Raw genomic sequence first — 27500 nt, forward strand, 5'->3', positions numbered from 1 at the left:
ATATCTCCAAAGTTGATGACATTGACCAAACCCTTCTATGAACGGGTTGATTTTTATAGAAAAGCAGAACTATTTTCAATTGATCTAATATTGTTTTCAGATATTTCTCAATTTCTTAGATTTTACTGTTATGCTGGCCTTGTGTTTAAAATCCAACTTAAGACAATACGTTTTGGAAAATAATGACACTTCATCAACATGATTCCTGATCAGCTTTGGATTGGCCTATCTGAATATTCCTATAAGGGGGCCTCTTTCCAGGCTCTCATTGCAAATAAAAACCGGTTGTTTATGAGACTGTTTTAGTATAGACTGTCCTACGCCCGGTTAACGTACTCATCAAGTAGTATTGTTTATTCATCAAGTAGTCGTTACACTGCGTTTGGTGCTGTCCTTGGTGCTGATCTGGAAACCCACTTTCTCCGCCCTCTCTTCGAGACGACTCGAGCCCTGAGTCTCAACACACGCACACTGCAGCCGTTCATTAAAGTTGCATGACTTCTCCCCGTGGACGGTTTAACCGTGTTGTTTTAACGTGCAAATCATCATTCTGCGAGCGTGCGTGTGCGTGTGTGTAGTATTTGCGTGCGGACGGCGTTAATAATAAGTTAGTACAGACTCCAGAGTGACGGTTTACAACAGCTGCCCTTCGAAGAAGATGCTCACCCACCGTCTCACCTCCGATGTGTGTGTGTGTGTGTGTGTGTGTGTGTGTGAGAGAGAGAGAGAGAGAGAGAGAGAGAGAGAGAGAGAGAGAGAGAGAGAGAGAGAGAGAGAGAGAGAGAGAGAGAGAGAGAGAGAGAGAGAGAGAGAGAGAGAGAGGGGAGAGGGAGGGGGTCTGAGAGGGGGGAGGAGGAAGAGGGAGAGAGAGGCACGGTAAGTAAGCCAGGGATGTGCTTAGTTGAAATGCGCAGCGCATTCTTCTCCAGCGGGCGGAGAGACGAGTCGCGGCGGTCCGCAGGGCAAGGTGCTCTACCCCCACAGCATCATCCCAATTAGGCTCCGTTTCTCTTTTAAAAACCCGGATCACATATTTGAAGGAGCGGTTGTTGTTTTGTGTTTTTTTTTGCACATTTATCGACGAGCTGAAGTTATTGTGGGTCCGTGCAGACCGGAATCCCCCCCCCCCCCCCGTCTCTGTAGAAGCTGCTCCGGGGGACAGCGTGCCGGGTTGGAGGTTGTGGCTGCTGCTCTGGAGGAACCTTGATCTGACGGTAAATTAATTCAATCCAATCTCGACCCAAAAAAAACGAAATAGATCAATAGAGCTTGACGTTTTTTTTTAATATACGAAATGCTAAATTCCACAGAGTAAATGTGTTGTTAGAGAGCCGTATGCACCGAGAGAGCCGTATGCACCGAGAAGGATACGGGCAGGGAATCGAAATGATCAAGCCGGGATGTTGCGGCATGCGTCCGGCTGGGTTCAGCCCGGGGCCCCGCGCTTCATCTCCGGAACGCCTTTTGTTCCCGGGCGGTTTACACCCGCAGCCTGGAGCGGACTCAGACTGCCCAATTAAATAATTCCACAACCCCTTTGTAACAAGAAATTTAGGGCGTTTCACACACACACACACACACACACACACACACACACACACACACACACACACACACACACACACACACACCACACGCGTCGCGCGCGCGCGCACACACACACACACACGCACGCACGCACGCACGCACGCGCGCGCACGCACGCACGCACGCACGCACGCACGCACGCACGCACGCACACACACACACACACACACACACACACACACACACACACACACACACACACACACACACACACACACACACACACACACACACACATAAACGCTTGGCTTTTATGTTTGGTAAGCATTTGGCCCATTACAAGGTGGTTCCCGCTATTTTCTATAGAAACGGCTGGGATAAGAAAGGATCAGCTGCAGAGGTTTGGAATATAAAACAATGCACTGTATGTACGAGTATGACAAAATAGTCCATGCAAGTGCAAGGATTAAATCACTGAACCAACTGACCATTACTTAATGGACGCTAACTCAATTTGTAAGCAAAATAATGAATGGGCTTTTATTGGCCTATTATATACATCTATCATGAAATGAAATAAACAATAGTCTATAAAACACAGATTTTTCCCTGTATCTTGGGTTGGAATTGTTACCAATAATTGAGACTCTGAGAAGTCACTTATTGGGTTGGGTGGGAGCGATGCCTGAGAGTATATGAACGCTTCGTATAAACATCTGCCCCAACCCCCCCCCCCCACCCCAGCATACCAGCTCCCCTCAAATCTGTAGTCTGGCGTGCTGAATGGTTCACATGTGTGTATGTATGTGTATATCAATGCTGTTTATGTTTGTGTGTGTTTGCGGTGTGCGTGTGTGTGTGTGTGTGTGTGTTTGGTTGTATGCGGATATGCATAAAATTAAAAAAAAAAAATATTATTATACGTGTGTACATAAGAGTGTTTGTGGTAGGCCTATCTGAACAATCTAATTTGTGCTTTGCCAAACACACACACACACACGCACGCACGCACACACACACACACACACACACACACACACACACACACACACACACACACACACACACACACACACACACACACACACACACACACACACACACACTAACACACAGCCCTCCAGCTGGATGCTTTAAAGACTATTACCACTCAATGGTTCCTGGAAGCCTCCCATCTCCGACAGCCACAGCTTTATTTACACCGTTCTGGTACTTGAAAACGGTAACAGAGGTGTTTTCTGTGTTTTATTTTTATTATACAATATGCACATTTTTAAAGCATTGTAACCCTTTTGTAGCTGTGTTTGCTATAGTAGCATTGAGTGAGTAATGAGAGCGCATACTCGACTTTATAATGCCGCCACTTTACCTTTACATTACACTATCATATATCTCTGAGATTATTGAGCTTGCTCACTGCAAATTCTTTTTATTAATGCATGCAGGACTTTGATGTAGACTACTTTTTTTTTCTTACTTAAGTTCTCAAACACTAAAATAGTTGCAAGACTCCTTGAAGACGATGCTCAACGGGGTGACCCTTACTTTTACCAAAATACCGTTTTTTTCTACGTTGTTTTTGTTGATAACTGAGAGTACTTTTCCAGAACGACTAGCCAAAATAATTTTTCCTGAGGCTTTTAGCTTCCACACGGTTAGCATCATTAGGGTGGTCTAACTGTTCTCTCCCGTTTCAACCCCCAGCACGTTATCACCACACCCCAAACTATTCACAGACTCCCTGTCGAGACCCGTACAATAACACCATCATCTCAGGTGGCCCGGCCAAAAGTCTTCTTCTACTGAATCTGAAGTCACTTATTGGGGCTAACGCAATACTCCCCCGAAAATAACCACCCCCTGCTGTGTGTAGCCCTGGTCATGCCCTAGCGCGTGAATGGCCGAGCATGCGTGCCACTTGAGTCGTCAACTGATTCCACTTTTAGTGCTGTCTTCAGCGAGAGCCGTCACGCACTTCGTGAAGCCTGTTTCTTATCTCATTAAGGTCCACCTTACCCCTTATACCCCCACCCCGCCCCCAATACACACAGGAACACATACAATCTCATACATGCACGTACAATGTGCACTTTTTGAAAGCATTAGAACCTTTTTTAAGCTGTGTTTGCCAGTGTCGAACAAGGGAGTCATGAGAGAGAGAGAGAGTACGGGACTTCAACTTTGCTATTTACGTTATTGAGTTTGCTCATTGCTCAAATTACATTTTAGTAGTGCTGATAAAAGGAGTGCACCCCAGGGCCAACTGAAACTACATATACTTCAAAGAGGCCCTCCCCCTCAAAACACGGACAGATAGACAGACAGATAGACAGACCACTTCTAGACATTTTACAGCGCTTTCTTGGCCCCCTGCTGTCACATAAGATTGGTGGTTGGAGTTGGGGTGTGGTTATTGCATTGCCATGGCAACTTAACTATCTTGCGTGGCTGTTAAATTCTCAGCCGGGCCCTGTGGCCTCGTCCATCATCCGGACATGGATGATGTCATGGCCGACCCTGAAAGCCAGGTGTTCTGCGTAGGTAGCAGTTACTGTGTTTTCATGGCTCTGTACATTTTAGTACTTAAAGTATTAGTATTAAAACTCATGGCAAACTAGTATCCTGCGTTTAAGCTCAAAGTACTGATCCCAGACCTCAAACTAGGTATTGGAACATCCAACGTCCATCAATAGTGTATTGATTATTGAATATTATAACATTACATCCATTATTGATTATGGATAAGGGGCCATGGCTCAAGTATACCATGCAGGGTGAGCAACCCTTATGGGAACCTTACGTCAGTATATACACTCTGAGAAACTGCTAGCAGGTTTTCTGCTCTGAATATGAATCTATAAATATATACTCTCACTACTGTCTACTGTTATACATCACAGTGTTCCTTGGTACTCATTCCAGCCTGGTCCCTGGTGCATTGTGGGAAGAAAGACACGACTGGCATGTGAAACCAGACTAGGTCACATTCTTCTCTTGCTGGCTCTTGTTCGTATGTCTTTCTTACACTCGCCATCTGTATCTCACTCTCGCTGTCATCTGTCTATCTGTCTCTTTGTGTGTGTGTGTGTGTGTGTGTGTGTGTGTGTGTGTGTGTGTGTGTGTGTGTGTCTCTCTCTCTCTCTCTCTCTCTCTCTCTCTCTCTCTCTCTCTCTCTCTCTCTCTATATATATATATATATATATATATATATATATATATATATATACAGTATATCCCCCCCTTCTCTATAAATAACAAGCTTCCTGTTTAACTCCTCCTATCTTTATATAGACCAGAGGACGTGAGAGACTAAGAGGGCTGGGCGACTTTAGACGGGTCCTAGCTGGCTTCACTCTTCATAGGAGGAGGGGATGAGGCTCTGTTCTTCTCTGTACTGACACTTAAGGAATATACTTACTGTTTAATGGCTTGGCATAGAAAGAGGGAGGGAGAGAGACGCTGAGAGACGGAGAGAAAGACAGTGGGAGACCAAATGAGGAAGACAGACTGTAAAGCATGCAGAGAGACTCAGAGGAAGAATAGGCCAGAGAGCCGTGTGTGTGTGAGTGTGTGTGTTTGTGTGTATGTGTGAGTGTGTTTGTGTGTATGTGTATGTGTGTGTGTGTGAGTGAGAGTTTGTGTGTGCAATTCGGACAGCTGAGCTGTCATAGTGTTTATATATCCTAAGGGCCAATCCCATTCCAATTTTAAATAAAAACACACTTCCAAAGTCTAACCCTATCACAAGTATGACACACACACACTTGTTAAATTCATCTGCACATGGGGTGAAACACACACACACACACACACACACACACACACACACGCACACACACACATGCAGCAGGGAGCATTTGGTTGGGTTCACGTGGGTTCGGTTCTGGTCCAAACCCAGCAGCTCTCTGAGCTGTTGCTCCTGACAACATGATGAGGCGAGGTGGGGAGTTCTGGCAAGATGCTGGTACAGTGAGAATGCCAAGATTACCCAGCAGGCTGTGCACCATGTTGTCTGGCCTGGCACACGGTTCTACTAGACCCCCCCCCCCCCCCCCGACACACACACACACACACACACACGTACACGCACACGCACGCACACGGCAAATGCACACACACGCACGCACACGCACACACAGTTAAATAAAACATTTGCAAAATCACTAATATTACTTATTATGTCTCACTATGTAACATTCAAAGGACAAAGCTTGAACTGACAGCCCATTCTGTGGTATCCAGCCCACTTCATGGCTGGTTGGACTCTATTCCAGTTCAGTCTAAGTTTACTTCAACAAACACCATTGGCATCTTTGCTTGCCGCTGAGCACTCTTCTCCTACAGCACCGTATCAGAGTAACGTATAGCAAGGCCTCATGCGACGGAAGGCTGCAGCATTAGCTATTTAAAGCCGCAGTGGGAAAGGGCAGTGGGACACCTTAAAGCTCCTCTCTTCCTGTTTCCCGCAGGTTTCTATTCTTCGGAAGGTCATGTGCTCTAGCCCATTGATAAATCGCAAGTTTAAGAGAAATTGAAATTGAAGATTAGACTTTTTTTTTTAATCCCGATAAAAACGATACTAATGAGTCATCAAACACCGTGTTGGGCAGTATATGACTAGTGGTCTGAATTCCTAATAAAAAATATTATAATCATTTGGTTTGAATTCTTGAAATGTAAAATTCTGTATAATATTTCAATTTCTCATGATTCAGAAATATTCTGGTTATTTATATCAGGCGACCAAACAAAACTTAAAACACCTTGCTTGTTTGTGATGTCCTCCTGGGCCCTGTTCCGCGACGAGCCAAACTTTTGCTTTGTTTGCCTTTCGACCGGGAAGACTGGTCCCCGCTCCGTTGGCACTGCACACTCTTGTGTCTGAAACAGCCCTTCTGAAAGGGAGCTAGCGATGTCTTCACACACAATAGAGCTGTCTCTGCTGTATCTTTCTGAAAGTCTCCCCGCTGAGAGAGTGCCTTGTTGAATCCAAAGTGCCCCTCTTCTCCAATCCTCTCTTCCTCAATTTTTTCCTCAAATGTGTTATCGTAGTACCATTCAGTATGCTGTCTAGAATAAGTGTTGCTCTTTCATTTTGTTGGTCTTTTTAATTTCTGCTATTTTCCTGTACTTTGGGTCAACCTTACACCGCATCCTCTCTCTAAGTTTGGTTTCCTGTGTGTTTTTGCAGATACTAAACTCAATCGGAACCAGGTCGTCTCTACGAGGACAAGGCCGTCAGTAGAGGGACCAGAACATATCTAAGAGAACCAGAGAATCTCTAGAGGAACAAGACTGACTCTAGAACCCCCCGACCATCTCTAGAGGAACCAAACCAACTCAAGGCAAACCAGTCCATCTCTAGAGGGACCATGGCTGCCACCATGTCTCTGACTCTACCTCTACTGCTTCTGCTGCACATGGTGAGCGCCCACATGTGAATAAGAAGCACATGCTTCTTATTCACATGCTTCTTATAAGAAGCACATGCTTCTTATTCTGAGGTTTATTTATTCAATGATATTAATCACGTGTTTTGTGTTTGTGTGTGAGTGTGTGTATGTACAGTTCCAGTTCCAGTGTTTGTGTATTTGTGTGTGTGTGTATTTGTGTGTGTGTGTGTGTGTGTGTGTGTGTGTGTGTGTGTGTGCGTGTGTATGGTTCCAATTGGTGTGGGTGTGTAGGGGTAAGTCTGTTTGTGTGTGTGTGTGTGTGTGTGTGTGTGTGTTTGTGTGTGTGTGTGTGTGTGTGTGTGTGTGTGTATGTTCTTTGAGGAAGTATCCAAATACATTTGGTCCCACACACAGCTGAATACATTTATAACTTCATTCATGAATGCATTCGTTCAACCCCAGCTGCTGTTAGAAGGACATCCACACTGTTAAAACGCCTCCTGTACCCGGAGACGGCACAGAATCATGACGCTTGCCAAGAATGATGTCCTTGTTTTTACAGAATTAGCGCATAACATGCAACATTCAATACAAACTTAAAAAAAAAATCCAAAAACGTTTATTCTATTCCCTGATTCCGATTTATTCAAACAGTTTCAAACCTTTTTTTTCATTGCGATGATTGCAACAACTAATCACCAATGGCGGTATTACTGTATGTGCCGTTTTTTTTTACAGATTTTTACTGACACTTTCAGAGTCTGCTAGGGGCTTCTCTGTGGCTGTGCTATGAGGTGGCTGATCTATTAATTGAGGTGATTTTGCGGGCATGTCTGGACTTACCGGTGCCTCTGAGGCTACATGGATAATTAAAAAATAAATAACCATAACACTGATACTTTTTGCCAGGGCAGGTGCTAAGACCAATGATTGCGATATAAATAAGGCTGACGTTATTTCTAATAATAAGAGGGTGCCACAAGGGGGTGTTTATGTTGTGTAAAGGGTGACACAAGGGTGACACACACACACACACACACACACACACACATACACATGCGGTAACATGAAGTAATGTGTAACCTAAACAGGCTGCGGGCTGCCCTGCTGTCTCCTCACGGCCTGGCTTTCACTCACTTCTCGTTGCCTAGCAACCTGCTCCGCTAATTAGCATAGATGACACAGCGCCACTAAACTGCCACTAGCCCCGGGCTTGCTTCTCTCTCCTCACGTCTTGGAACAGATAACGTTAGTTTGTTTTCTTAATCATCCACTTTTTTTTTTATGCTAATTGAATAACTATGATGATTTTTATGCTCACATGATACACAAAGTGAATGTATGTCAAATTTACCATCTGGGATCAATGTAGCAGCATCCTATCTTACCTTGTTTAAGTGTAGGTAATCTTGTTTAAGTAAGGAAGCATCCACACAACGGATGCTTCTTTGGCCAAAAAAAATCACATTAATGGGAAACGATGGGTAGTAGAGTTAGTTATCTAGTCAGTTACCAGAGGCTGTTATCCAAACAGACTCCCACACACAAGGCTGAGAACAATACAGTCCAACAGCCACACAATCAATATTGGACAAAGGAACACAAAGGAAACACTGTGTTTTATTAAGGAGCTGCCTACCCACTCCCCAAACAGCCAACACTATGCAGAGCCAAGGAGCACCACTCAACGCTATCCATTATCAATCATAGATCAGCATGCTGAAGCCAGCTCAGAAGCTTGTTTCCCGTGTGTTATAGCCCTGAAATGTCCCATTGGCGCTACGCTAATGCAACATGCTGCACCACAATGCAAATACTACTTCAAATATAACACACACGCACACACACACACGCACACACGAAAGCACGCACACACAGTCAGTTATAAACATACAAAGACACACCCAACACACATGACTGCGCCTGCACACACACACACACACACACACACACACACACACACACACACACACAGACCCCTTAAACAGGTGCGTATCCATGTGTATCAACACTACTGCATGTATGCACATGTCTCCCATGCTGGGCAGCTGATGTACAGACACGCCGGTTGACCTAATTAGCCGTAGCATAGTGATCTAGAGCAGACAGACACTGTTTATAATTAGCCACAGGAGACACACACATGCACACATACACGCACGCACGGCCACACACACACACACACACACACACACACACACACACACACACACACACACATATCAAACACGATCACACACATTTATACAGTACATACATACATTCATACATACACATACATGCATACACACACACACACACACACACACACACACACACACACACACACACACACTCACACACACACACACCCCTTTTTAGACCCCCTGCTTGGACAGATGGCTATGATCCAGAGCCATGTTCAGATGTATTGATCCTGAGGAAAATGTATCCTTACACAGGTCCTCTATCAAGTCAAGTCTAGTCGATAATATTTTCTACAGTCCCATAAGGCTTCACAGGCCACATTATAGGACATCTCCCTAACCCTCAGCCAAGGAGGGCCGAGGGAAAATGTTCCCTCATTAACATGAAACCTGGAGAAGGAACCCAGAAAGTATGCTCAGAGATAGAAATAAAGACATAAAGATCAAAAAAAATAAAGATCATTTCGGTAAGGAGGGGAGAAGTCTCTTTTTATGTACGAAAGCTGTGAGAATCGGGGTTCATTTCATTACGATGCGGGGCAATAAAGTACCAGAAGAGCGGGAAAAGATTCCGTTTGGCGCCGTTTAGTTGGGGAGCCGGCGGGGGTGGCTGCGTCTGAGCCGGGCGATGACGTCGGCACGGCCGGTGTTAATGGCTCCCCCAGGCGCCGCGCGCCGCACCACAGCGGCCCATGAACCCAGCGTGACGCATCGTCTCGCTCCTGACGACATCCCACGCACACACACAACACACATCAATTCCCGACCCCCCCCCCCCCCCCCCCCATCCCTGCTCACAACCACCCCCACCACCACCACCCCCACCACCACCACCACCACAAGCCCCCCAGAGCATCCCACGCCGACAGAAAGACAGACTGAAATGTTCCCTGTCCAAACACCACTGTTATCAATCTCCCTCTCATCCTACTCCTCCCCCACCACCACCACCACCTACCCCACCGTCACCTCCACCACCACCACCTACCCCACCGTCACCACCATCACCACCACCACCACCACCACCACCTCCACCGCCACCACCACCTCCCCCACCGTCACCACCACCACCACCACCACCACCACCTCCCCCACCGTCACCACCACCACCACCACCACCACCTCCCCCACCGTCACCACCACCGTCCCAGAGGGGGGAGCCTTTGTGCAGCTGTCAGACACCACAACAGGGTGATGCACGGAGGGGGGGGGGGGGCGGCGGAGAAGGCTTCTCTTGTGGTCCTGACCCGGCCTCCGTGTCTCTCGTGTTAGCAGCAGGGTTCTGGCCGTTGCCTTGAGCTCCGGTCCCCCGTCAGGTTCAGAATAGGGAGAGTGGGGGGGTTGGAGGTGTGCACGGAGGCAGGGAGGTCGGGGGAACGTCCATGGTGGGAAGCATCCGGAAAGAAGCGAGAGACAACCGGTCACAACCGGTTTTTAGTTCAGTCCCCACTCCTCCCCCAAACGTCTTAACCGCCTCGCTACCGGCACGGTCGGATGTACATCAAACAGACGCTGTTTTTAATTATTGTACGCTGCGTTTACACTCGGTACTTGTGCACGGAACAGTGGTCCTTCAGCAGAAGCTTCAATCCAACGCAATTCAGAGGGGTTGTGTTGAAGTGTTTAAGGCACGACTTTGGATTGATTGTACCTGGTAGCTTATGGCTGGGACCACTACACCCCTAATAACCAAACTGGTCAAGGTCACTGGTCACTGGTCCCTTATTACTGGCAGGGTCAAGAGCTCATCAAATGTAATCCCTTTTTAACGATTAAACACTGCTTTAAGCTAGGTTCTTCAATTGAATTGATGGGCTCCAGTAATGGGGAGGGTTTGGTCGAGGTTTCATTAAGCTAATCGTTTGTGCCGGTGCGTTGGTTTTCATTAGGTGTACTTAACACACAGAAGAACACCAGCCGCCTGATTGGCTTGCTCAACGGGGGGTTCTCTCGCTCTCACCTAGAGCGATGAGCCTCTTGCAGGTTTCAAAAGGGGCCCCTACATCCTAATGATGCGATGCGCTGTCCACGCTCCACCTTCCCTTATACTGTACCTTCGTCCCCTGCCTCACCTCTCTCACCTGTCACGTGTGTGCGTGTGTGTGTGTGTGTGTGTGTGTGTGTGTGTGTGTGTGACATCCTGTTTCTTTGTCTGTGTGTTTGCCCAGGCCTCCGGCCAGCACGGACACTCTGACTGCGTCATCAAGATGGAGCGTGAGAAATGTCTGGAGAACATGGCGGCGTATGAACCAGCAAACGACGAAGAAATAGGTGAGAGAAAAGCGGTCAATGAAACGTTTTGTAGCTGAGGTGTATGAGACTAATGGAGAGAGAAACACTGTAGTGGAGCACATCGTTTAGGACCGGTGATAGGAGGAGGCAGTCCGTTTTGCGATTTGATTAAGGTCAGAGGGGGGATGGAGGGAGGGGGGGAGAAGGGGACTTCTTCTCTCCTTCTACTGTTGAATTCAAGCTGTCAGCAGCAGAGCAACAGGCACGCTGACGAGATGACAGGAGAAAAGGAATCATGAAAAGATGAAGGGAGACTGAACAGATGATAGACAGAGGATACACACAATAGACAGCAAACACAATAACAAATTAACTAATGTATGAGCCTGTAGGTCAACTACACGTTATCTAATATCACTTATTGTCATCGTACCTATGTACAAATAAATGGAATTGGGGAATTATCTGGAATCGATCATAGTGCTGACTGAAACTCACTTGTCTTTCGTTATAATTTAAATGCATAGTTTAAGAATAATAACAAATCCTTTGATGAGTTATTTAATCAGATGCATAGTTTATCAATCAAGTCGTATTTTCTTCCTTTTCCCGGAGATTTCTAGTTGATTCCTTGTCAGGGTTAGGGTTAGTGTGACAATATCAGTTGAGGTAATATCTTTCCATATGCTTCCTCATGGTTGCCAAGCACCTGATAAATTGAAGAACAAACTTTTATTTAAATTAAGTTTCAAAACAATTCATGGCCAGTTAGTACAGGCGTTATAGTTAGGTGCCGGGCGAGAAGGGCGCGAAATGTGGTTTCCTTTCACCACCAACTGGCTCCTAATTACCTAGTTGTTGCGGTCCTAATTACCTGGTTGTTGTGGTCCTAATTACCTGGTTGTTGTGGTCCTAATAACCGTGCTGAGGATAAATGGTTACCAGTTGGTGTGTTCGAACCACAGGCTGAATGCGACAACGTTGGAACACGGACAAGAGCTCATATCGAATAGCATGTTTTGTAGGCCTAACGTTACTAAACAGATTTTAGAGAGTCCCCGATTGTGTCTGTCGGGGTCGTCCCCAGAGCGCATAGCTGCACCACAGTCCTTGCTTATTCAACTATTAAACGGTCACAAGCCATATAACGTAGTGTCCTTGTAGACTACACGATTAAATGGAGTAATTTGCATCACCGTTTAATGAGAAAGTGTGATAATTAAGGCGCAATAAGGAACAGCTGGGATATGTTATTTGTGGCTATGGTTGAGATGTGCTATAAAGGCGTGCTTTTATTTTCATTCATTTGTCCTTCAATTAAAAGCAACATTGCTACCGTTGTCCAAGCCATCTATTCGTGCCGTTCCTGATAAGCCTTCACCACCATGTTCAAGTTTAGGGAAAAACCCGAACAAAATATTAGACAGAAGGTTTATTGTGGCGTTATTTCGCCCCCTGCTGGTCAAAGCGTATATTGTAACTGAAAGCTCCGTGTGTCCCCAGGATGTCCCTGGCTCTGGGATAACCTGACGTGCTGGGAGCCGGCCAGTCTAGGCGAAGTGATCGAGGTCAACTGCCCTTCACTTTTCTCAGAGTTCATCAGCGAAGAAGACTACGGTCAGAAAATACAACATTGTTCTGTTGTTGTCGTAATTGTTTTCATTGTAAACGCCTTGTCTTTATGTGCGTCTCTCTATGTGTCTATGTATTTCAATGTGGGTATATATTTGTGTGTCTATGCATGTCTGTGTGTGTGTGTGTGTGTGTGTGTGTGTGTGTGTGTGTGTGTGTGTGTGTTTGTGTGTGTATGTGACTAACTGTGTGTGTGTGTGTGTGTGTGTGTGTGTGTTTGCTTGTGTATGTGACTAACTGTGTGTGTGTGTGTGTGTGTGTGTGTGTGTGTGTGTGTGTGTGTGTGTGTGTGTGTGTGTGTGTGTGTGTGTGTGTGTGTTTCAGAGGTGGGGAAGGTGAGCCGTAACTGTACCGAGTTCGGCTGGTCGGATACGTTCCCTCACTATGTGGACGCCTGCCTCTTCGACGAGGGCAACAGCACGCATACCGTAAGCCCCGCCCCCGCCCCCTCCGCCCCGCTAACTGGCATTCTGGCGGGGACGGCCAAACTTTTTACTTTTTTTTGTGTACAAAACAAAACATCACTGCACCATAAATGACATATTAACCCATGAGTGTGTTTGTTTGTGTAGGACATGTACTACCTGTCCGTCAAGGCGCTGTACACGGTGGGCTACAGCACCTCCCTCGTCTCCTTGACGACGGCCATGGTCATCCTCTGCAGGTTCAGGTGAGCATTCCGGAACGTATGACATCATCTAGTAAGTGGTCATCATCTAGGTTGCTGATTGGTTATTCAGCAGCAGCAGCATCGGAGGGAGTCGAATTTAAATCGATTTATTTTTTTTACATTTTTTATAATTTTTTCTGAAACTATTGCATCCTAATAATTATTATAACTTTATGACATCAGACGTATCTTGCGATGAAAGTTGTTTACCATATCCCCTTGATGTGATCATCCCGATCTTGTTTGTTGTTGTTTGTTGTTGTTGTTGTTGTTGTTGCTGCGGTGGGCAGGAAGCTGCACTGCACCAGGAACTTCATTCACATGAACCTGTTTGTGTCCTTCATCCTGCGGGCCATCTCCGTCTTCATCAAGGACGGGGTTCTGTACGCCAAGGAGGACAGCGACCACTGCTTCATCCACACCGTGAGTCCCCACACCTGGATTACACGTCACCTCATCTGGGATCCAGCAGTCCTACTTATGTTCTAGCAGAACTTCTGGGGGGAACCAGGAACTGCCACAGGACGCGGTTACGCCTTGGTTCCTACTGCTGTTGCCGAGATATTCTTTCAAAGAAAGAAACTAATTTGCCCGAGTAGATGAAGCCACTACATTGATGGGATTTGTGGCACTACATTTAACCTATGCATTAAACCCAACATGTTTTTGAAGAGACAGATAATGCAATTGAATGTCACGTGAAGTCACGGAATGTTACCTAATGTCATGTAATATTGATGTAACCTTATGTACAGTAAATTATGTAACAGAGTGGTCGTGTGTTACATATAGCGGTTGTGTGATTGTCATTCTAAGTAACCACGTACCCATTTGCATCATAATGCAATGTATGTTTGTGTGTGTGTTCTTGTGTATGTGTGTGCGTGTGTGCGTGCAGGTGGAATGTCGAGCGGTGATGATATTCTTCCACTACTGCGTGCTCTCCAACTACTTCTGGCTGTTCATCGAGGGCCTCTACCTGTTCACCCTGCTGGTGGAGACCTTCTTCCCAGAGAGACGCTACTTCTACTGGTACATCATCATCGGCTGGGGTATGACCAACACACTAACCATACTCACTTCTACTGGTACATCACCATCAGCTGACCAACACACTAACCATACCTACTCCTTCTGGTACATCCTTGTCTAGGGTACAACCAACCCCACTAACCATGTATGCCCTCATTCCTCATTGTTAGAAAAAGAATAACTGTGTTCTATATCCGATGGGTGGGTTTCAATCATGTGATCTGAAGTCCCATAAAAGGAGTTCAACAAGCCCCCGATCTTGATTCTTCTTCTTGACCAAACAGAGTAACCAAGCAACACGTTGTTCTTATTTTTCTTATTCTAATGGTGAAAAATCACCAAGGTGGTGGCTTGGAATGTGAGTGACCGCCTCCTTCTGTTACTACATTTCAGAAGTCATTAATGAGCAGGAAGGGCTTAGGGAGTCTGGCTCTGGGAGGCCTAGTGCCTACAGGTGGTTGTGGACATTGGGAATCGAATCCAGAACATTTTCAGCAGGGAGTCAAACTCACCCTGACTATCATAGACTATCCTCTCCCCCTAGAAAATAGTATATAATAATATTCATATACAAATTGAGACGATACTGAATCATCCATTTAAAATGTATAACACAAATTAAATTGAAAAGGATGTTGTCTTGTTTTGAGTGGAATTGAACCAACTATCTTGGTTTTTGTCCTGTTGTCAGGGATGGGTGAAAACTATATTCTATGGTTTCTTTGATTTGATATGCCTGCACCGTCCCTGGAAGGAGGAATCCCAATTCTGTGTTAATTTCGTAAGGTTTTCTCCCTTCTGGGTTTTGGGGGGAGCTTTTTCTTTAAGTCCTGAAGACGGCTGACTGTGTATGTCTTTTGATGTAGCCTATGAAGCCCTTGAGACTGTAACTAATGATTGTGGGCTATACAACTAAAATGGAACTCATTTCTTTTGTATGATTTGTAGGAACCCCAACGGCTTGCGTGACCATCTGGGCCGTGTTGAGGCTGCACTTTGATGACATCGGGTGGGTAGTGAGGAGTTCTATATCCGCTGACGTGATTTGTGAGGAGAGTCTTGTGAATGTTGACCGTGATCGATCGTATTTCTTTCAGGTGCTGGGATATGAATGACAACGCTGCCATCTGGTGGGTCATCAAGGGACCGGTGCTAGCGTCCATAATGGTGAGTTACAGCAGGTTACAGGAAGCATGGCATTACAAATGTCGTTTTTATTGAACTAATTATGTAGAATTTTAACAACATTTCCAGTTAAATTAATTACGATTTTTGTTTTGTTTTAACTTTGCTACTTCCATATATTCGTCTATTCTTATATGAAAATATCAATGGCTCTGCAGCTTGAACTATATGAATAATGTGAAAAAACTGGTCCACATATTTCAACGCCTACATCATCTTCACTTTTTCGCTTGGCAGGTCAACTTCGTCCTCTTTATCGGAATTATCGTAATCCTCGTCCAGAAGCTGCAGTCTCCAGACATCGGGGGAAATGAATCGAGTATTTACCTGTAAGCCAATAAGTTAATCCAAAGTGTCTTTGTCTCTGAGAATGAATGATCATTAAAAGAAAACAAGTGCTTACTTTTATTTGGTACAAGACTGACGTGTGTGTGTGTGTTCCGAATGAGTGTGTGTGTGCCCTATGTTTGTACATTTATATATATATCTATATAAATATATGTGTGTGTGTCTGTGTGTGTGTTTGTGTGTGCTCTATATTTGTATGTCTATATAAATATATGTGTGTGTGTGTGTGTGTGCTCTATATTTGTATATCTATAAAAAAAATATGTGTGTGTGTGTGTTTGTGTGTGTACAGGAGGCTGGCCCGCTCCACTCTGCTCCTCATCCCTCTGTTCGGTATCCACTACACGGTGTTCGCCTTCTCCCCGGAGAACGTGAGCAAGCGGGAGCGTCTGGTCTTCGAGCTGGGCCTGGGGTCCTTCCAGGTGAGGGCTCAACGGGAACACGTTTTGAGAAGCTATTTAATGTGGGGGGGGGGGGGGGGGAGATGCCTTCACAGGCTTTTTGCTTGAGGGTAGACTAACTTGCACTATAGGTCACTTTACTATTGCTGTGATTTACTTTGTTAAAAAAATGATGGGATACAACGCCCACATCCACGATTCAGTCTATCCAGGGATTGTTCCTCTAAATCATTTTATTCAGGTTGACTTTTGCCCTCCCCGGAAATCGGGGAACATCTCAGACGGCAGTGACTGTCATCTGGAAATGATGTAGCTGTAGCTGAAGCTATTACTCAAGCCACTAGAGGTTGCTAATGGAAAAACTAACTGAGTGCAGGCGGGGTTCAACGCAGAACAAAGCTATTTTCGGCTGGCAGTTGAACAACCTATCAGGCTAGACCATCAATCTGTGCAATAAAAATGATCAGCTGTAGACCTCATACCCTTAACCCTTAACCCTACACACACACACACACACACACACACACACATACACACACACATATCGTCCTTATGTGACCCGTCCCTCCTGTTTTGTGTTTGCAGGGCTTTGTGGTGGCTGTCCTCTACTGTTTCCTGAACGGAGAGGTAAGTCTCCTTTAATACACACTTTATTACCACCCACTATGTCGCAATAACACAGGAATAATGTGGGTTGGTTAAGCAATACAAACTACTACTTTTATCAATAGCGACATTACACTATTTGTTTGACTGTAAATTGAATAGAGGACATTGAGACTAGCTGGGATAAAAGTGTTTGATATTGTAACTAGGATTAAAGACTTTAAGATTGTGGGCCCTTTCTTAGACCCGGCGCAATTGACTTTCTACACGACGCATGTATCGTTGCTAGTTTGCACCCGGCGTAAAGCAGATTTTCCCCTGCAAAGGCGTGTTCTGGTGCAAATGATACTTGGTGCTATTTTAGTGATCCAAAAAGCGCCACTGAAAAAATACCTGGTCTAAATGCACTAGCAGATAGAGCAGTTGGTGTTGCTATTTTGAGTGTCATGGCAGGTCGGAACTGCAACATAAGCTTACACACACGTAGGCTGTACACAGCACAAACATGCAAAAGATTGGCCTAATATCAACTCGTCAACTTCAAATGCGCTCATGGCTCTTAAAGGGGATGGGAGATGGAACTCTCAGTTTATTGCATGTTACGCCCAAAACACACCTATGGACCATTCAGACCAACCCATTTTAGATTTGCGTCGGGCGCAAGAGTCATTTATCCGCCGTTATAAAAGCAACAGCGACAGAGATCCGCCCACAAAGCTACTTGCGTTTCGCGTTTCATACTTGCGTTTCAGACCGTTAAAATAGGGCCCTATAGCTGTGAAGGACTTTAGGACTTTAAATGTGATTAAGGATTTTAAACCGAGTTGGTCTTTAAGAATCTGTGTGTGGTAAAAGACAGACTGTAACTGTGATTGAGACCTTTTTGACCAAGTTCGGACTCTTGAGAATCAAACTATGATAAGGAGATTCCAGAATCCGGCGTTGACTTGACCCGAGGACAGATAGGAGACGTAGGGGACTAGGAGCGCTAGTGTCCTTTCAGCGAGGTCCATTAATAATGACGTTGTGAAGTATATCCCTCAAGGTGCAATCGGAGATCAAGAGGAAATGGCGCAGCTGGACGGTGAACCGGTACTTTGCTGTGGACCTGAAGCACCGCCACCCTTCGCTGGCGAGCAGTGGGGTGAACGGGGGGACCCAGCTGTCCATCCTCAGCAAGAGCAGCTCACAGATACGTATGTCCAGCCTGCAGGCCGAGACGCCAGCCAGCTGAACGGCAGCCAGAGCCAGCCCATCATCATGTCCAGCCACGACGCCAACGCCACCACCAACGCCGCCATGACCACCGCCAAGAGCACTACCAACCTGTCCATCGCCAGGCCCACCTACACCCCGCTGCCCATGACCAGCCTGTCCAACCCCTTCCCCAACCCATACCCGGACACCTACCCGGATGCGGCCGTCATGGAGACCCAGCTGGGCCCAGACAACGGCGTCCCCCCGGCCGAGGTGCAGAGGCCAGCCAAACCCCCAGAGCATCCTCTAGTCTAGCCCGACCCGACGGCCAACCACCACCCAGTTCCAAAATGCCCCCGATGTGCCAAAAAAAAACAACCAACCAACCTTCATCCGACATTCCGCCCCTCCTAAGCTGCTTGTCCAGGTGCTGCTGGTGTGAAATCCAAAAATATATCAGATGGCTTCAAACGGGTCTGGGATGTAAACGAGTCCTCTGAGAAAGATGTGGACTACCAAAAGAAGATAGTTCAAGTTGTGTACATACCGTCACTAGGGTGTTTGCGCTTGAGCTTAAAAGCACAGCTAGGCCCGCTTGAAGTATCATCTAATCCGTGCCATCGTTGGAAAGTAACAACCATTCCATTGTGACGAGGACGTGAAGTTTGTGTGCTCTTCTTCTCGTCCATGCCTCAAAGTGTTTTCCAGTATTTGTATGTGTTGATATCTCTAGCTCTCTCTCTTAAGAAGACCTCTGAGTTAATGTGCTGTTGTGTGCCAAACGCCCCTTTGGAACGGCCAACTGACATACGTAAAGACTTTGGGGAAACAGCAGCCACTTCATGTCAACTTTCCAATACAACCCAGTAGGTACTGATGTCCTGAAGGTTGTCTTTTTCGTCACTTAAGTGTTATGAGTGAAACTAAAGTTGAAACAGATGCATGTTGACTCCCAAGAAGAAAAAGATGGTGGTGTTTGGAGGACGTGGCTTAACCCCACCGTGCTCTTCGTGGGAGCTGACCAACGTTGCTACTCTTCGTCCGTGAAATCGTTTATTTCAATCCAGTGCTGTGGGTGAGTTTTGCAATTTTGTCGACTAAGTGTGTTATGTCTGGAGGCACGGGCCCATTCTAGCGCGCACTGCCGTTTCTAATATTATATTCATAATGTATCGATATTACGGCGGCCATATTGAGGAATGTTGAGCGGATGTTTCGTCTTGATTTTACAGGTGAAACAAAGCAGTTTACGTGAAAGAGTTTATGTATATTTAATGTCCAGATTCACAAAATGCCAAAAACATTGCCCGAGACGAAATGCTTGACGCAGGAATGCATTTCTTTTTTCTAACAAGTGTATAGTAACGATTTCCAACAACGACCATAAGGCAACGAAGCTGACCTTCCGAAATCCCCTGAGAAGCTGCCTTCTCTCGCGGGAGGTTGGGTCCACGTGGTTCCAAACAGCCGCTAGTACAGAACATGTCAACGAAAGATAACTCTTATAGGATATAATATATAACATTTAAATGATCAAGAATTTGTTTATTAATTCAAACAATTATGGTGACTCATTTTTTTGTCGCTATTTCACTTGACTTTGCTCGGTCTTATTTGTAAATCGTTTGTGTTTGTAGTGGATTTTGACGATTTTCCCTTGAAACATCTGATGTCCTCTCGCAGGTATTCCCGGAGTTACTTGTTCTTTCGTTTCCTTCTATTTTCTTTCGAAAAGAAATATAGTGGTGTAAAAGTATTCTGGAGGAGCCGATCATTTGTTTGGGACATGACAAGTTCCTCTTGCTACCCTGCATTATATCTTTCATGTCTGTGATAATATTTACTCAATATGTGTCTGAAGAAGAAACAAGCAAACACCAACATTGAGAACAACAATGTCACTTTTGGAGAAAGACTTTTTACTCTGGGGTAATTCTCTCATTCCAAAGATGAAGGACATTCTCCTTCCATAGTTTGCACCGCTCTAGGGTTTGTCTCCGGCTGCTTTTAGGTCACTCACAACCGATGTCACTGCAGAACCTTTTCCTCTGGGTCCGGCGACACACCTGTCCTCTCTGAATACACCTCTCCGCTCACCTCTGCGCTTGTTTCTCCAGAAGTGCCTTGATGCACAAAGTAGGTTTGATTGCCGTTTTTATTTCGATACAAAACAATGAGAAGCAAAAAAAAAAGAGAACAGCTAACGAAACTGCAAGGTATTTAAAAATGTAGTTGTGTTTTCACCGCGCTAGACCGAAAACATTAAACCTGGGGGGCCTTAGCTTATCCAAGTTTGAGATGGGCTCAACATGAAATTGATATTGTTTTAATGCACCAGTTATATTGATTATAAATGGGTTTATCACACGTAATGTGTCTCTTAGTCTTGGCACACCCAACCTTTTTAAATTGTGAATTAACAAACTATACGATACATACAACAATGATCAACACTGTCTTGAGTTTATAATGCAGTTATGTCATCCAAACCTGAAAATGTCTTGCAAGCTTTGGAAATCTTGTCTCGATGATCAGACATGGAAAATTTAAGTAAAGCTAAAGTCAAACAAATGTATTTGTGGCTGCTCAAATCTATTATGAGACAGTATCATCAGGCCGAATAGGCAAATATATATGTCATACAATTACCGAAAAATATCTATAAAGCACATTTTAAACTTTACAAATCATTATTAAAAATGAAATTAAAAATAATCAGTACATTATTTTTTCAGATCAGGCAGTCCATAAAGATTATTTAAAATCAAAGAAGGGCTGACCCGGAACTGTATTTTCATTAATTATTTGTTACTGTATATGTTGTTGTAGTTTCTGCTCAGGCATGAAATAATAATACATTTTAAAAAAAGTGCAGATTTACTTACAGTCATACGGGGGCGCTGTTTAACCGTATGCCCCTAGTCGCTATAAATTCGGTCCAGAATCTCGTTTAAATTAATTTGAGGTTATTATTAACATTATGACAATCTTCTTAAGTTATGAGCCTTTTAAATATATATATATATATATATATATATATATATTTCAGTGTACATGATTATTTACGGTCCATGCTGTTCATAGTGTATTTGGAGCCTTATATAGCCGGTACTATGTTGATGTCAAGTTATAAATAATGACGGTGTTAAAAAGCTGAAGATGAAGTAGTTTACAGTGGCTTCTAGTAAAATACAAACGTTCTGCAGTTTCGTGTTTACAACGGAAATAAGCTGCCATTGCTTTATCCTGTAAATTATACCTTTTGTGGTTCCAAGTGAGCAAGCTTTTAACATATTTGCTGATGGTTTTTGCTACTCCTTTTTGTAATGGTGGTTGTTTAAAGTATTTTACGCCTAATGTGATATATTCTCTCGAAGGCTGCTACTGCATGCATTTGAAATAGTCCCAACCAGTTTCAACATATGTCATTATGTGAACATATATTCACTGTCGAAGCAGGATGAGCCAATAAGAAGGATGTTTCAAAAAGGCATTCTTGAAATTCAAGTGGCAAACAGGAAATAACTGAACATATTTATATTTATTCTACTAGAATCTGTCGCATTATCAGAACACACTAAGAGGAAGATATTGAAGTATTTATTTTCATTTGGTCCATTTTTATTAAAATGTAATTGGACTCTGCTCAGCTGTGATTGTGATTTGGCTCATCCAGCCCCTGATGGCTGAATGTAAAATGTGTTTTTTGTGAAGGGAATGAGTCTCAAATCATCTTTGCCTGCTGTCTGTCCTGTCTGACATCTCATAAGCAAAGTATTACATACGAATGCTAATCTTGGAGATTTTGTACATTATGGACATTAAACGTTTTGAACTTGTTGGCTCACAGCTTATTGTTGTGGTTTAATAAATATTAACATTAACCATCAAACATGTGCAGCCTAGTGTTTATAAGTCAAACACAAAATTGTTCCCTCCAAGAAAAGGAAACACACTTGACCAAAGCCAGCAGAAAGGCACATCTTTTTTTTTTTTTTCTTATTTTACGTAACCATAAAATATGGAATCAATAGGGTGTCAGGCTGTGAGTCCTGTCACATCAAGAACCCATGAAAATTCACAACACGAAACCAGGCAGAGTGCTCACAGCATATAGAGTACAGGCTAAGATCATCACCAACATTATTCTGGCACTAAAGTCACTACGCCACCACCAGGAAAATACTATGTTACAGAAAAGGCACTGTAGCAGTCAGGCCTAGGTAATACCTCCATATGCTGCCCTATGGCACGACCCAACCAAAACAAATCAAACTGGAAATGCTGGCTGTGCACATGTTACATAAAACCAGCGTAAATGGGGCTATTTATGAGTTCTAGTTCAGAACATCAATATGCTCCTGCTATTTTAGTAAAATACATCTGTTAGGTATTAATTGAATGCAAACTAAGAGTCAAAAACTTAGTCATAAACTAAAATCATTCATTACAACAGAATACTTTGTACAATTTGCAATGTAATAAACAATATGAAAGAATATTTCTGCAGTCATTTCAACAGTTCGGAAATCACACCCACAAACTGCCCAGTGAAGTCAAATGGTGCTAATTGCAGAGCCAAATGGACCTAATCCAACTGAACGGGTTTTATGCTTCAATCAAAATAGTAAGGGTTAGGGTGAGGGTGAGGTTTAGAGTTAAGGGTTTGGGTGTTAAGGTTCGGGTTATGGTTATGGTTAGCCTTTACGGTTAGGGTGATGGTAAGGGTAAGGGGTTAGGGTAAGGGTTATTGTTAGGTTTAGGGTTCAAGGTTATGGATAGGTTTATGGTTAAGTAGAGCAAATCATGTTGCGCGGTACTTGAACATGTGCCACCTAGCTGTGTGAGTGAGTTGGGGCGGGGGCTGGACCTGAGCCGGGGGCCAGCTGCTCCTAGAGGGGGAGCTGGACTTAAGGGCTCTTTATGGTCCCACGTTCACGCAATACAAGGGGGTTACGGACCCCTTACATCCTTGCAGACCCTCCTTGCGTCCACCGCAAGGGCCTGACGTGCGGCTCCTCCCAAAAATTGTAACCTTCCGTCGAGGCGACGCAGCCGCAAGCGCTGTGATCGGTCCGCTCACTAAAACCCGACACCGGACCATAAAGGTTCACGACTGCGTCGAAGTGTCTATGGTCCTTGCGTTGCGTGAACGTGGGATAAAGAGCCCTTAAGCCAAGCTCGACCCGTTGTCTCTGCAGTGAGCAGCCTCTCAATGAAGCGATGCTTGCTTTAGATGTAAAATCCTTTTAATAATACAATGCAATCTACATTTTAATACTAAGATATTTTGAAGTATTCTTAGAATGTAGTATTTAACAAAGCTATTTAACAAAGAAATAGGTCAAATAGGGGCCATTTAAACATATTATTGTGAATTATTTCATGATTAAAATATCATGTATATTTTGTCCTATGATGCGATGGAAGCTCATTCATATGTCATCCTGTTGTTATACTATTTGTCAGCAATAGTTAATATCTATTATTCACAATTATAGGAATTATTCATTTACATTGTATCAATATGATGGTAATATACAATTCCTGTCGGCTGAAACCCTGATAAAATATGTGTCGCTATTTACATATGTATATTTACAACACAGAACCATACAAAAGGACGACGTATGGACTCAATCGTCTTTACAGTCTAGTGCTCCAGAGTGTGCGAGTGTGCACTGTGCAAGACATGTGGATGCACCCACAGAGAAGGTGCAGAGGGGACCGTCGCGCTCGGCTATTTTCTAATATAAGAGTTTAATAATATTCTGCTTCATACGCGTTTTGGGGCACGCAAATAAATTCTACAGTTGATGTCATCGGTCCTTTATGGAGAATGACATTTTCTGAGAATTTTCTCAACACGTCTTGAGGCAGTACTCTCTTATACAAGGAAATAGCCGAGCGTGATGGTGTCCCTTTATGTGAGGTTAAAACCGGCATTTATTTTAAATTGTCCTCCATAACCTGTTTTTTCTCAGCTTGCTTTGAATCACTAGTATTGGTTAGGGTTAGGGTTAGCTTTGTCAAAAGCGTCACCGAATATTAGAATCTAAAAGGGGGACAGCCCCATCTCTGGTGAAATGCGGGGGTTGTTGTATTTGCAGTTTGTTGATTGGCTGTAGGTCAGGGGATGTAACCGGTGTCGACATTCATATGGTGAATGACATCGACAGAAATAGCAGTAGCTCACCTCCAACAGACATGTTGCTCCTGACATTGGATTTTTGTGTTGGTTACACTTTGAAATAGCTGTTTAATTTATATACAGTTACTATACTGTTGAAATTATATACAGTATGTTTAAATTAAGTTTTCATGGACTTTCTGTCAAATATCAACATTGTAGAAGTGGAAGTAACCAGATCATTTGAAATTATATCCGAAACGATCTCAAACAACTCAGTCACTTTCTAGGTTATTCAAGCAGCAAGATGATCAGCTAAAGTGGATTTTCCAGGTTCAGAAAGTAAAAGTCCATCCCAGCGTCTTATGGTTGTCTCTGTCAAATTGTATGATTTGTCGTCAGCTGCACAGCTCATCTTCACAATGAACAGTTTTGAACAAAGGTTGAATTCTAAAGCCCTTCTTAAAATGACTAGACAAAGGGATTCATCAGGTTCAATAAGTTAATATTTGTTTTTATTATTATTATTATTTTTTTATTATTTAATTGTGTAAACTCAACATTTAAATGTTCAAGTTATATATATATCACAGGTATTTTAAGTATAAACAAGTTGTTGGTTTAAATAGAGGTAGAATCCCTAAAATGTTTTTTTTTCTTTTGTTGTTTTTGTTCATTTCATGTATACAGCATGTTGTTGTTCACTGCTAGAGCATGTGGAATGGCACGTAGCCATCGACGGCTGGCCGACTGTAAACACGTTTGTCCTTGCTCATTGTGCGTAAGTCAAGCTAAAAAAAGCACAAGGTCAAACAACTGACTCATTGCCTGTGGTCGGCGGACACGGCGGGGACTTATTTTACTTTGTGGACCTGGATTCTCGACCTGCGATGACGTGTCTAATGAAGAGTGTGGAGGAGCAGTGAGCTGGAATGAACCGGTGTCTTGTGGCGGCGGCGGCGGCGGCGGCGGCGGCTCAGAAGGACGAGACGCTACTATGTGGCGGTGCACATCAGAGTGCACGTTTCCGAGGCAGGCCGGTCCTTGGGGCTGGACTTGTCCAGGACGGAGCTCTGGGTGACGGTGCTGCTCTCGGTGAAGAGGGTGCGGCGGCGTCTGCTGTAGCGCAGGTAGTTCTGCGTCTGCCACTTGCACAGACGCTTCTTCAGCTCTGCCTGGACCTGGTTTTACACACGCACGCACGCACACACACACACACACACACACACACACACACATAGATGTGCACACACACACACACACACACACACACACACACACACACACAGATGTGCACACACACACACACACACACACACACACACACACACACACATACACACATCACACACACACACACACACACACACACACACACACACACACACATAGATGTGCACAGACACACAAAAACACACACACACACACACACACACACACACACAAATACAAGCACATGCACTCACAAACATGAATGCATATGCCACAGATGCACACAGACATTCACATAAACAAGAGGGCACATACACACACATGCAGATGCACAAACAATGCACACACAAACACAAAACAACAAACAAACACACATGCATTATTAAGCATAACCATAGATCTGTGATGAGGATCACACTCCCGTCCTTCTCTTCTCATATCAATATCACTTGTCTAGACACACTCTTCTTTCTCCTCATCAATCACCCTGATGAAATACGATTTCAATATTTCACCAGGCATTATTCATCATATGCTATAATTGACTAATAATAGCAACATCCAATACCTCATTTATCATTTTAACTAGAAACAATCCTAGGTCTAGACAGGTTGAAGGTCTCGATATACGGCAGGTCTACATAGAGGTCTATACGTAGGTCTAGTTTAGTTTAGTTTAGTTTGTTTATATTTGATAGGGACAGATACGACTCATGTGGATTGCGCACAATCCAGCAGAAAAGCATCATAACATAACACTTATAGCTTCAGTTAATTTCCAATGACCGTCCCTAGAGCGGCCTTTAAAATAACATGCATAAAAATATAGGAGGAACAGCCTATCCATTGACACGTCCCTCTGTTCGACCATTCATTCATCTATACATCCATCCATCCATAACATGTTCACATACTAGCCTGCCATACCCTAATCTAGTCCTATACATTGCACATACATTATTCACACACATATACACACACACCCACACTTAAGATCTTTCCACCCCCGCACTCACACACTCACATCTAGATATACGGTAGGTCTACATAGAGGTCTAAACGTAGGTCTAGATATACAGTAGGTCTACATAGAGAGCTCAACATAGGTCCAGATGTAGGTAAGTATTTTCTTAATGAAAGGCTCACCTCTCCGTTCAGGAAGCAGTAAAGCAGGGCCACCACAAAGCCCTAGGAGACGGGCAGACGTTACACAGAGCTCTGACAACTCGCTCACATGCCACACAGCACCGCTTTCATTCTTCTCTCTCTTCCCCCGAACTCTGGCGCTCTCTCCTTCACTCTCTCGCCCTCTCTCTTTCCTACTGATGGCATTGTCGAGGGCAGCATACGTTTCGAATGACATCGTGACACATCAGGTACATATCGTGCTCCGCGTCATGACGGCACAATGTCACCAGGAATGGCAAAATTATATCCCGCACTACACGATCACATTGTGACACATCACGTTACATCTTGTCATCGTAATGCATTACATCATAACATCACATCACAACATATTGAGTTATGTCTTATTGTCAAAACATGACATCATCATAATCACATGGCTTCATAATACTACTACTACTACTACTACTACTACTATGAGTACAATTATAAATATACAGCGCCTATATATAGCGTCAGTGGTCCGAATTCACTTAATCACAATATATGGCTGTTTCCCAATGTGAAGGCTGCAGCCTTGCTAGAACGCAGCCTTGCCAGTAGTGTCCTGTGGAGATGAGG

General features: G+C 44.2%; 2 protein-coding genes across 2 annotated transcripts in view; one reads left to right on the forward strand and one right to left on the reverse strand.

Annotated features, from left to right (window-relative positions):
* Positions 1 to 19205, forward strand: part of LOC311353099 (pituitary adenylate cyclase-activating polypeptide type I receptor-like) — a gene marked incomplete at its 5' end in the record, with an annotated part of 22972 nt that extends 3767 nt beyond the window's left edge. The window contains 14 exons of the mRNA XM_084472928.1: positions 1144 to 1214; positions 10379 to 10453; positions 11275 to 11377; positions 12842 to 12955; positions 13295 to 13398; positions 13543 to 13640; positions 13931 to 14063; positions 14539 to 14692; positions 15621 to 15681; positions 15770 to 15839; positions 16095 to 16186; positions 16498 to 16627; positions 17192 to 17233; positions 18245 to 19205. Of these exons, the coding sequence (XP_084329054.1) occupies positions 1144 to 1214; positions 10379 to 10453; positions 11275 to 11377; positions 12842 to 12955; positions 13295 to 13398; positions 13543 to 13640; positions 13931 to 14063; positions 14539 to 14692; positions 15621 to 15681; positions 15770 to 15839; positions 16095 to 16186; positions 16498 to 16627; positions 17192 to 17233; positions 18245 to 18724 (1727 nt within the window). The 3' untranslated portion in view covers positions 18725 to 19205. The remainder of the gene's footprint in view (positions 1 to 1143; positions 1215 to 10378; positions 10454 to 11274; positions 11378 to 12841; positions 12956 to 13294; positions 13399 to 13542; positions 13641 to 13930; positions 14064 to 14538; positions 14693 to 15620; positions 15682 to 15769; positions 15840 to 16094; positions 16187 to 16497; positions 16628 to 17191; positions 17234 to 18244) is intronic.
* Positions 19206 to 25534: 6329 nt separating this feature from the next.
* Positions 25535 to 27500, reverse strand: part of ghrhrb (growth hormone releasing hormone receptor b) — a gene marked incomplete at both ends in the record, with an annotated part of 25016 nt that continues 23050 nt past the window's right edge. Inside the window, 2 exons of the mRNA XM_084473173.1 lie at positions 25535 to 25720; positions 26898 to 26939. Coding sequence (XP_084329299.1) covers positions 25535 to 25720; positions 26898 to 26939 — 228 coding nt within the window. The remainder of the gene's footprint in view (positions 25721 to 26897; positions 26940 to 27500) is intronic.

Source organism: Micromesistius poutassou, assembly GCF_964030765.1.
Source record: "Micromesistius poutassou genome assembly, chromosome: 9".
NCBI classification, from domain to species: Eukaryota; Metazoa; Chordata; class Actinopteri; order Gadiformes; family Gadidae; genus Micromesistius; species Micromesistius poutassou.